The 12,407-nt window shown below is 43.9% G+C and overlaps 1 protein-coding gene across 8 annotated transcripts in view; it reads left to right on the forward strand.

The window, feature by feature from the left end:
• The window catches only part of LOC111650047 (ephrin type-B receptor 3-like), a 60,116-nt gene that overhangs the window by 19,377 nt on the left and 28,332 nt on the right, over positions 1-12,407 (forward strand). For all 8 annotated transcript variants that reach the window (XM_087172207.1, XM_087172210.1, XM_087172209.1 and 5 more), the window contains exon 2: positions 11,783-11,847. In XM_087172207.1, coding sequence (XP_087028333.1) covers positions 11,783-11,847 — 65 coding nt within the window. The remainder of the gene's footprint in view (positions 1-11,782; positions 11,848-12,407) is intronic.

Here is a 12,407-nt window from a genome sequence, read left to right on the forward strand (position 1 = left end):
ATCTTCATAAATCATCAGTGGTTGCTCGATCAGCCAAAAGACGACTTTTGGTATGTCTAGCTGCAGTCCCCGCTAATAGGATAGGCCCCAGCTTCTACTCTGGTTCTGTTTTTTGTTTATTCTGTCTGTACAAGTTTCCGAAGAGAAGCAGAAAAGAAACAAGCAAACCTCAAAGACTTTTGGTCTCTACCACTGCGGTTTTTTTAAACTGTTTTAAAGTAATTGGAAGCCACTGGCATGCGGAAAATGTGGACCGCGTTGGGGCTTTGCCCCTCAATGCAGACACACAGGCAGCTGTTCCGGGTGGAACAGGAAGTAGACATCTTTAATTAGATTCAACACGATCATTACATGCTGCGCTGGAAGTGGATCGTAAGGTGATCTGATATGTTGGCAGATGACTGTATTAGGAGAGACTGCATTAAGAGAAACAATGGTAGAGGGAGAGAGAGAGAGAGGGAGTGTGTGTGTGTGTTTGTGAGAGAGACTCAGTGGCTATTGAAACAGAATGGCAAAGCTGGGTGCTAAGCACTTTTCTTGTGGTGCGCAGCCATTCAAAAAGCCACGGCTTCTATTCAATGCCCGGTTCCAGCTCTTTCTAGGCTACACCCCCAGTGAACAAACAGGATTTGTGTGTGTGTCTGTGTCTGTCTGTGTGCACCAGTCTTAATAACATGTCTCATTTTCTATTTGTATGTGTGTTGGTGTTATTATTGTTTAAATAATGTATTATGCATAATGTGTATGCATTGGTATTATGTAAGTGTACAGTATGGGTTTGTGTTCCCATGTAATTGAGTTCTATTTGTTGAGTCAGCCATTGCTGACACACAAAATTGTCTGAAACCTGCTATTAGAGCTGTGAAGTAACTGCTCACGCACAAACCGGCTGCATAGGCAGCACAATAGCCCACCTCCTATTGAACAGAAGAGTGTGTATGTGTGTATTTGTGCATATTTATGCTTCTAGTGCCTCTGAGACACTCAGATAATCGCACGCTTCCACCCTTACAAGCAAATACTCATTCATTCACACAGGTGAGTGTGTCCACCCACACACAAACACCATTCTCTGCACCAATGCAATATTTCCATTGAAATTCACATGGGTCCCCCAAGGACAGTTGCCGCTATCACATTTTCATATATTTGGTCCGGTGCTATCTTCTACACAGTCTGTTACCACAGCTATCGGGCCGTTATGAATGGAAGCCCTGGTTGGCACAGGGACAATGGAGGAGAGGAGAAGAGGAAGAAAAGGACAAGAGAGAACAGAGAAAAGGACAGCAGTGAAGTAGACGATGGTTCCCTGGCCTGCAGTAAGGCAATGAGCAAGAACAGTTCCCATCAGGCTGCATGTCAAACACAGACACTTCAGGCGAACACACAAACATACACAGGATATTGTAGATGTCTACACACAGACACACACTCGGTCTCTGAAGGCCGCTACGTGTCAGCATGCCAAAAACACAGTGGCAATGAAAGAAGTGCAGGGGCTGTGGGGAATACAAGAGAGCGTCTACCAGCTCTCCATCCTCTCCTCTCCCTCCTTTTCTCTCCTCTGTGTTCTCTCCTCCCTCCTGCCCCCCCTTTGTTACCTTACTGGCCCCCTTTGCCTTTCATTCCCATCTCTTTCTCTGCTTTGTTTGCTCCCTCACTCTTTGTTTCTACTTTGAATATCTCTCCTTTTCTTTTGCACTCCCATCTTTTGCCCCCCCCTTTTCTCCCCTGTTATTTCCATGACTTTCTCTTCCCCTTTTTCCTCTCTCTCTCTCTCTCTCTTTCCACTTTTGCTGAAATCTGTGGAGACTTACAAGCAATGTTGGTATAAATGAGTGTGTGCTGAATGACTGTCACACCCAAAGCTGGGAATCTATCTCCCTCTCTCTTTCTACTCTCCTCTCCCTCGCCTATCTCGACAAATAAACCCATATTCAATAGTTATTTCTTTTGTGCTGTGGCTGAGAAGTAATGCATTGAAAATGCAGGAGACTGTTGGCACATATTCTGTTATTGTTTGAACACGGTTCATTCCTCATTCATTGCCTTTTGCATCTCGCTGAATGACATTTTAACAATCTGTTAATGGACACACGCTGACCTTAGAGATCAAACCTGTGATTTTTTTTTTTTTTCACCACAAGGCCAAGAAGGTCTTTGCTTTAACAAAAGGGCAGAATCTGTAGAAATGTGACGGGTGGTCGATGAAGGTAAAGTATGAGGGCAGGTGTGCTAAATGTGACTGGGATGGAGTTAACGAGTCCTGACACTCACCTGTCACAATGTTAGCCTGCACCGCTAATTCCCAAAATCCCTCAGAGAGGCAGAGGCGCCAGGTGAATTTGTGCTCACAGACAGGCACACAGGCAGAGACTCACCTAATGCTGGGATGCTGTCTTTCTTGAATAAAAATACATGTAGTTAGTTTGATAATTTCCCTTTGATTCAACTTAAGTAGGTTTTTTTTTCTTTTGCAGATTCTAACATTTAAACAAGACTGTTCAGTAAGAATGAGGATTACTTCAAGATTAATTCAATCATAATCTTTCTTTCCCTCTTCTCATTTGACCTTTGAGGCGCTTCATATTTATTAGCATCTCACATGATTCTTATCAGGGTTGTGGGCTACAGCGGGCTGCGTCTTCATTAGCCACATCCACTGTGGAGTCGTCGGAGGACTCTGCAGGTTTGGCAAGACAAAGCAGCAAATCAAAGAATATCGGCTCTGCTTTATTGAGTTAGGGTTATCGAGTAAATTACTCCACCGCCCCCCTTTTATGTCTTTCTCTTTGTAGATGAACATATAATGAGGCAATTGTTGAACATCAGTAACAAGCTTTAAATAAATGCCAAAGTACACCGGATGAGATGGATAGATAGAGAGATGTGAATTTTTTTTTTTTTCACCGTGTCAGCAGAATTGCTGCGAAACTCTGGTTGTATTAAAATTAGCTAAAACTCAAAAACAGTCTGCTTAATAATGTGTCAAGAGAAATTTCATTTTCACTCACTGATGTCCTTTCTTCTATAGCTTTTATTTTTATATAGTATACTTCACTGTCTGCACAACAGAACAGTCTGCATTTTTTTCACTTCTTTCTACTGACGTGCCCTTGAGCAAGGCTTTGAACCCCTGCCTACAAAAAGAATGCTTTGGTGGAAATTGAATAAAAGACACAGGGTGCAGTTTTTACAGTATATGTTATAAATAGGTGATGTTGAAAGCTAGGTAATAGTGGAGCTGATGTTGGGACGCGTGTTACCTGCTTGTTATTTTGGTATGTGTCAAAGAAGTCTTTTTATAGAAATCTGAAATGTGCGCCTAGGCGTGTTCGTGTGTCTTCGGTGTATCAGGTATATTTGTTAGCCTTTCATCTGCGTGACAGATCCTGAATCAATCACAGCTTGATGAGGTTGCAGTTACACTAAATTGTGTTTTAAATATGAATCGTACTCGAGGTATTGCTGTCCCCCAGGGAGCATGAGGAATGAAATCAACAGCTGTAGTGAGACACACACGCACACTCTATCATACGCACACACAAACAGACAGCCAAATTACTCTGTCTCGCTTTCCTTCTCACTGTTGACTAATGCAAACATACACACACACACAAATACCCACAAAATTCGACTAGGAGATGTGTATTTCCATATGCAGATCCTCAGGGTGAAGGCGAACCTGCTCCTTGCTCGCTTGTTTGCATTTCTCAGCCGCAGTTGGCTGAGTCATTCGCCAGGAAATCAGATGATGGCACCAAGGCATCTCACGCAGAGGCACACATTGCACAAGTCACCCCGCGCTTGGATTCAGCAATCTAATTCATGACTGGAGCGTTATGCTTAAACAGTGTTTACTGTCAGCGTTTGATGTTGAATTTCACTGGAGGGACAAAAAAAAAAAAAAAAAAAAATCTAAACCCAGACTGAATTATGAAATGTTGTAAAACAGAGAGAGAGAGGTGTGGAGAATTTCCAGGAAGGGTTTTAAGCGAGAAATGGCTTCATTTATGGCAAAGTTTGAGGCAATAGTTTCCATGTTAGGTGATGTAAACATTCCATGTCCCTACAGAAATCTGGTTCTGCGCCCGTTTCCTGGCCGTGGTTAAACACAGACAGGCCTGATGCCCTTAACATAATCATTTGCAAATGAGGAACATACCCATTTGAAATGAGATGTAAGTGATTAAAATGACACAGAGACTTAAAAAATCATTGCTTCCAAAGAAACTATATGTAGATTATTACTCGGGTCTGATTTATTTTATGACCTTTTTCAACTCATTAGAGTTGAGAGGTGAGTTAAAGCATTGGCAGCCCTAATTAGATTTCGTATGACCAGGCCAAACATCTCAGTGTTGTAAAATCAGCATGTGCTGGGATGACTCTTGTGTTTCGTGTGGAATGAAACCCAGTAAAGTTTACGTCACACAGGGAGGCACGACTGTAAAAGAAGAAAAGAAGAAGGTGTTTCAGTCTTCCCAGACAAAGGCCCAGAACTCTGTTATTAAGTCACGACAGTCAGCATCAGCAGTCTTGCGGGAGCAGTACACACACGTGAAGATAACTATGTGCATGTTGAGTAAAGGGGCAGGCGGAGACATAAAGATAAATGTGGAATGTTACGGATGGTGAACAAAAGCTTTCACATTCCTTTCTAAGAGCAAAATGTTAAGTGCGGCTTTCACAGTTTGGTAAATGAGGTGGTAACTAAGAGGTTGCAGGTTCAAAGCCAGTTGAAGTCACTCAGCTGTAAGTTGAACTGCATGTCTTGGGCAGTCTGCTGTGCTGTTGTTACTTTGGCATTTTCATTTACAAGTGAACAATGACAAAAAAAAAAAAAAATTGCTGATTAGATCAAAGGTACAGTAACCGGAGCAAAGATGGCACGCTCACACTGGCGAGGATTTCCATTCAACGTTTACCCAGAATTGGATTTTGAAGGCAATCTGAAGGGCTTGTGTCAGAGAGCAAGTAGCCAATAAAGCAAGTGCTAATGGTTCACCCCCCAACCGTGAACGTGTGTGTTTGTGTGTGTATGTGGTATGTTGTCAGTACTGTTGACGAAGGGGCTGTGACTTATTCAATAGCAACCGAACACAGAGCCATTCAATGAACCCATGGGACAATGCACACAGCTGTGAATGGCTGGTCTTGGGCAGGGTGAGGGGTTGGGTGGTTAACTAGGAAGTTGAAGCTAAGAAGGAAGAGACTGTGCACGCACACACACGCACACACACACACACACACACATAGACACACACACATAGACAAAAGCGGGAGCCCGGGAAAAGGAGTTTTGGGGAAAACTAGTTTGTAAGTGTTCATCTTTTTTGCATTTTCAATTAAGTCAGTTTACATGCTCATCCACAGTCACCTGCATAAAGTGAAACAATAAAAGAAACTTCAAAGTTTTAAGAGGTCAATATTTAAGGAACTAATCTTAAGAAGAACTATGTTAAATGCCACAGTGACAATGTAATAAACCAATCAGAAGCTTCAGTTTCAACCACTTATACGTACTCGTATATCACACACACACACATGCTATCACTCATTTATTATAGCAAGACACCGTTCTCTGAAAGACTGAACATGCACGCATGCATAAATACACACTCATTCTAGAACACACATGCTGACGAACATGTATTCGCGCACACATACACACATTGAGGCACACCTGGTTTTGTAGACAGCTGCCCTTAGGGCTACCTGTTCGTCAGATCCTCTGTGCTTTGTAATTAGGAGAGTTAGTGAGAGAAGGGGAAAGGGAGGGGTAGAAAGAGAGAGAGATGAGAGAAAGAGGGGGAATGAGTGAGAGAGTAAGAGAAAGAAAAGAGGGAGGGGGTTAAGACAAAGAGGCATTCCATCGGCAGTACAGGAACTAGACTAGACTTCATGAGCCCTCGAAAAAAGGCAGCACCCTCCTTGACTCGGTTGCAGCGTGCACACACGCGCACGCATGCACACTCACATATATGTAATTTACAAAAAAAAAACAGCTGCACTAGCTCACAATGTCCCCCTTACCGCGATCAAAGCTTTTTCTTTTTCCATTTGAGCTGCTTTGCTCTGCTCTGCTCTGCTCCCTCAAAAGCCTCTGACAGAAAAGAACATTGTTGTGTTTGTTTTTGTTTATTTATCACAAAGACCCAGCATCATTGGGTAAGAGCTGCTTGTCAGAATTGCCTCTGCAGACACAGCGGGCCAAGCAGACAGATACAAAATTTTTTTTTTTTTTTTAAATGGCACGCTGTAACAACCCAAATAGTGCTCGGCCCCAAGGTATCTTTTGACGAGGGGAAAATAATTGAGGGCAAGGGCCCAGTGACAAATGCAGAGGGCAAAGAATTACGTTCATTAGACTTCCCCACAGGGGGAGATGATATAAGAGTCAGATTGAGTGAGAGGGAAAGAGTCTGGAGAAAAAAAATTAGAGACAAGGAGGGAGAAAGAAAGAGACAGGTAGACTTATTAGCTATGTATCGGCATCGTAACCCTGTGAGCACACACACAGGACAAACCTCTTGTGTGACAGCCATTGTGGAATGACTGACAGTGAGTGTTAGCAGGGTGAAGTATGTGTGTGTGTTGATGGGGAAGAGAGAGGCGTGGGGGGGGGGGGGGGGGGGGGGGCTCAGGAATTCCACAGAGGAATCACCTCCTTGGCCTGTCCATGTCGCAGCAACCAATTACCGTGACTGTGAGTGTTTGTGTGTGGGTGCTGGAGGGGAGGTCTTGCCATGAAATGGAGGGGGCTTCTCCTAATCATCGCACTCTGGCCCCGCACAAAGGCAAAAAGGCTGCTCGGACAATTTGAATGTGAATGGCATCTCTCCTCCTGCTCTCTTTTTCTGTGTTTCTCTTCCTCTTTCTCTGCCTCGGCTTCACATTGGATGACAAAAGCGGAGGCAACAAAGATAGCGCACAAAGCAATCAGGCTAATAGCGCTAATAACTTGAGCGTGGGGTCCTCGCTCTCAGTGTTGACACATTTCACTGTTTCTGTGGCTAAACAGAGGCTCAAGTGTTTGGCAACCACACGGTATAGTATTTTAATGGAGTGGCTACCCCATGCCAGGTTGCCATGTGCTTGGTCTGTTTGACTGTAGGAGAGCACAACAAAAGCTACTCGGAGAAGAGGTGGGGAGAAGATAATTAACTAGTGGAGAAGCCTGAAGGGAAGGATTTTCAGGGAAGGAGTCATTAGGGGTTTTGAATTTTTTCTTTTCCTCATTACTTTTTCTGGCTGAATGCAAAATCCTGCTGTCATCATGTTTCATTAATACAGCAGCCATTTTGTTTGGCACTCATAGCAGGAAATCAAGCTAACACAGGAAGCTATTACGTCAACAAAAAGCTTCCGGTTGACATTTCAAACATTTTTGTGCGTCTTGGCGTCTGTGACACTCATTTCTCAAAGGTTGTTGAGACGCATCTTTTAACATCCCCCAGGGTTCCGGTTCAGTTATCTTTCAGTTGTCACCTGACGGGGTCACGCTAACAAAGACGAGCATGCTAAAAAGCTCAAAGTAGTCGAGGCAAGATCCAAGCTAAATCCCTCACCTGTCTGCTCCTTGCGACCCGGGGAATTAGCCCCCGTGAAAACAACCATAGCCTTTCTTCTCCTTTCCTCCATCGGTCCGTCTCTTTTTTCTCTCTTTTAGGAAGTCTGCTTGTTTGAACAAAGAAATATTTTAAGAGGCTTGTAACTCTTGGTGCTGTGTGTCTTTGTGTGTGTGTGTGTATTGGATGCGGCCATAGGGACGAATGCTTCAGTGCCCTCCCCTGTTATTAGGCCTGCCCTGTCATTACGGGATTAGAGTGTTGGGGTTGGCTTTGCGTGCGTGCGCGTGTGTGTGTGTGTGTGTGTGTGTATGTGCGTGTACATGTGTATTTGCCTGCATATGATCTCTCCAAGCCTGTTTGTATTTCTGCAGTTTTTCTCACACAATCAGAGCGCGCAGAGCAAAACAAATGTCGCTGCCATTTTTTCCCCCATGTTTGTTTCGTTAATCCCAGGTGCATTTGACCTCTATCATAAATAACACTTTACTAAAGCAGTCCCCAGGTTACTCAAACAGTGACTCGCTAATTGAATAGTCTTCATAAGCAGTAGGTGGTTGAAAAACATTCCCCTGTACACCGCACGTCACATCCATCACAGCGCAGCATGAAAACACAAGCGCAGATATAGAGATTGGCAAGAAAAGGAAGATGGAAGAGAGAGAGGGAAAAGACAAACGAATAGAGGTCAGAGCTATCATTTCCGAGTAGAGTGAGGAGAGAGAGAGAAAGTAGTTAGAGAAAGTGTGGGATAAAAAATAAGGGGTAGACCAAGCGAAAGAGTGGGAGAAAGGAAAACAGCAGGGAATTAGATCTATCGTTTCACAGGAATGATAAGAAAGAGATTGAAAATGAATGAGAAAAAAAAAGTGAGAGTGCATGCAAAGAGGATGGATTAAACAGCCTTGTGAATCTGTGTATGCTGATCCACAGCGCTACCTCCCACATCTGCGTGCTTCACTGTCCCTCAGTGTGTGTGTGTGTGTGTGTGTGTGTGTGTGTGTGTGTGTGTGTGTGTGTGAGAGAATTTTATGGCAGTAAATTTGCATGTTCATTTGCCTGATTTACTCTATTTGCTCTTTGTTTTTTTTCCCCACCCGTCCAACCTACAACTTTTCATTTTCTCGTTTTACACTTCCAGGGTTTGAAAAAGTAAAGTGAAACTTCCAGGGCTATAAGGCAAACAAGAGCACTTTCTGTGCACGGGGAAAGTGTCCTATAGTTTACACACTGCTGATCTCTCCCTCAACTTGTCCTTCTGGTTTTCTTTCTGTCTTTTTCTTTCTCTCAGCCAGGCCCATTAGGCAAGCCACCAGCATGGTCTAAGAAGCTTTCAGAGGTTATTTCCTATTTAAAAAGATATAACTCTCTCTCTTTAATTTGCCTCTGTCTCATACTTTATCATTCATATAGCACAAGACTGTCGGTTTGACAGACAAAAACAGTTGATTCGGCTGTGGACATATGGCACTTTATGTTCTGGTTTGTTTTGTTTCCTTTATTTTCTGTGACTGGGCAGGTGTCCGAATTTGCTGTACAGTCATGAATATTGCAGTGCGCTTCCATTGCCTGATGTGTTATTCACACACACACAAACGCAGTGTCCACAGACACACGTACAATACAGCCACCCACACATGCACACACACACACACACACACACACACACACACACACACACACACACACACACACACACACACACACACTGACTGAGAGGGAGTGGCCATAAAAGGTTGGGGTCATTCAGTGCTTTTGCTCTGGCCCATTGACTCAGGATTGGTGCTCCACTTTGGGCACAATACAGGGCTTTGCACCAAACACACACACACGCATTTACACACACTCACACGCATTCAAACACACACAAGCACAGGCCCGGCAAGGTTAAACAATGCAGATGCATCGAGGTGGGAAGGGTTACTGCTGCACACGCACTCCCGAATGATCCACCGTCCAAACCACTGAGTCAGATTGCACAGGTGCGCGTGTTTGTGTGTGTTTTGCATATCTCTCTATCTGCTCTCCAACTCTGGTTCTTTCTCTCTCGTCTCCCTCTCTCCCACTCCCTCACGCCTCCCCCCTTTTTGACTCCCCCTGTTTGTCATTGTGTTTCACCATGTTGCCATTTTCAGCAAGGTCAGCGCTAATGACAAGCCAGCGTATCACACACAAAGGTCTAGTCATAATAATAAACACCAAGCAGCGTAGGTGTATCATTTCCACTACACCGGCTTACTTACCTGCGTAGCTGACAGTAACAGGTCCCAAATCACACACTGTCACTGTGTGAGTCAGGGGAAATCCTGCAGCTAATATGCACTGACACAGTTTCTAAGATGAAAACACTAGTACACCTTTATTTGCTCAAGTGACAAATGTGCCTCATTGCTTATGCTCTCGGCAAAAGCAGACTGCAGTCATGATTTGTTTTAAGGCATTTCCTCTATCGGCACAGAGAGAACATTGGAGACTGAGTGGAACGACAGATAAAGAGAGAGAGAAGATCATTTGTGACAAAGGTTGTGAGCCAGATTTGACCCTGTGCTGTGAGTGCATGATATTCACTTCAGTTCCCAGAGCCACTCCCAGAGAGACAGTTCTCTCTGTGTGAACTGGCTCACAGTGAAGCTTCCAGACCATTTCGCCTGCGGGGAACAAGCCCAAGCTACATTTGAAATCTGATTGTATGAGTATTTTCTTTTTTTTTCTGTTTTTCTTCTTCTTTTTTTTTTTTTTCTTTTTGTAAGGGAAGATGTGTCACTTTGGCTGGAACTCTCTTGGAAGTCATATGTTTTTACCAGTGTAATAGGCACTTGCACATGTCAGAGACACTGTCATTCAAAGCATGTGGGGGTGGAATTCAGTGGGAATTCCCAGTTGAAGGAGCATGCCTCCACAGAGCCTCTGAGTTCGAGGGTGTTTGCGTTTGTCACTGCTGGTGCTCCTGAATGCAGCAGTGGTGGCAGCAGGCATTTGGAGAAGGGATGGTGAAATCCTGGGGTTATACTCGTTTTATTTTGCTCCCAAGTGCCATTTCCTGTCAGCTTACCCAGTGAAAGAGAAAGAAAAAAGAACTACGAAGATGAAAGGGGGAGACAGAGGCAGAGAACAACTGAGAGATGGGGGTAGAATAGCAAAGTGGGCTGAAAGACTTCTTCAGGTTCATCCCCTGTAACTGAGGCAGCCAAAGTGGAACATCTCACACTCCACTCCATGACCAGGGACAGTGTAAGCTCACTTTCTGGCAGTGCCGTTTCATCATCTTTTACTATCTTGTAGAACAGCACAGTGGTTGAGATAATAACGGTGGCTGCACACTGCGCCTTGAGCGCCAGGTAGTAAAAGACTCGACATTTACAGTCTTCCTTCTCTGCTCTCACAAAGCCGGCGTCTTTGCCAGTAGAAACAAAAGAGTGGAAAGTGGATAGGAGGAAAGGGATTTGCAGGAGAGATCCCGGTCCACCATTTTGTGCGTTTTTTTGTGTGTATTAAGCGTGTGAGGTGTGTGCGTTACTCTGTGTGTGCCAAGACATAGGTGTACAAATAAACGTAAAGGGTGTATGTAATCAAGTATTGACAGAAAGTGAATCCAATTCAAGCGTATTGACCCCTGTTACGCTCAAGAGCGCCTCTTTTGTGACACCTAACTTTAGTACCCCCCTCTCCATTAAAGCCTTCTGTTGGGTTATATATCTTTTGGAGCTTTACAACCTGTTGCTCACTGTATGTGTGTGTGGGTGTGTTACCAAGTGTGTGTGTATGTGTGTGTCACAGCGCCCTGTGGGAAGCGGAACCGTTTCTCAGTGCGACTCACCGTTGTTTCCTTTCCACTGTATAAAAGCAAAAGTCTAATAGAGACTAATTAGTCAGACAAGGAGCCGCAATAAAATGTCACACTATTCTTCACTGATTACCCACCTAGATCTTTGTCTCACACATACTCATACACACACACACACACTCACACATACACTACTTTTTTTAATCTAATTTAATCTAATATCGCTCCAAGCCCACGATTTCTGTCACTGATTTATTCATCCCGTTATCTGAGAACAACTTTCATCAAAGCCTCTTATCTGCTCCTCAGACCACGTAGACGTTATATGACATTGTTGTAAAAGTTTGGAGAGTTGACTAATCATCTCCTCTGTCAATCCGTTTCTCTTTGTCTAACCTGGTTGTCTTCTTTCTGTTTCCATTTACAGAGACGCTGATGGACACGAAGTGGGCTACTACAGAATTAGCCTGGACTGCACACCCTGAGACCGGGGTAAGTATTTGTGTATTTATGAAGATGTCGCCATCTCCAAGGAGACGGAGATGGTGAAAAAGAAAAAAAAGGAACTGTGTGCAGAAAATCTTTTATATTTTATTTTAAATTTTATGTTATGCTCATGCACATTCATATATGGACAGTGGGTGTGACTCAAGTCTACACCTCGTTTCCGCTTCTCCATGCAGCATGCCTGCTTGCGTCTTTAAAGTTGAACAGTCCTGTACATCTTCATCAGCAAATCACTAACCAGGTCGTGTTTTAGCGTTCAACAGGATGCACTTTTTAGCGAGCCAAAAAAGATACACTGCAATCCAGTTCCACTGACCCGCACAGTCACAGATGTTCCTTTCCTCTTGCCTCAGTGCACTTAAAACATGTGAAAAGCGTCAGTTTCCTCATGAAGTAGCCTTTTAAAAACAGAAATATTTCCTGGCGTTGACCCGTTGCACATCCAGGCACCCAAATCTACCACACACAAAGTGCTAGTGACAGCCTCATCTTGCTTTCCCATGTGGTCTCCACAATGGCCTAAAGAGGAGCAAAAAGAGTCTTGA

This window comes from Seriola lalandi, unplaced genomic scaffold, assembly GCF_002814215.2.
Source record: "Seriola lalandi dorsalis isolate HSWRI2012SDOR001 ecotype SW California unplaced genomic scaffold, Sedor1 jcf7180002052122, whole genome shotgun sequence".
Classification (NCBI taxonomy): domain Eukaryota; kingdom Metazoa; phylum Chordata; class Actinopteri; order Carangiformes; family Carangidae; genus Seriola; species Seriola lalandi.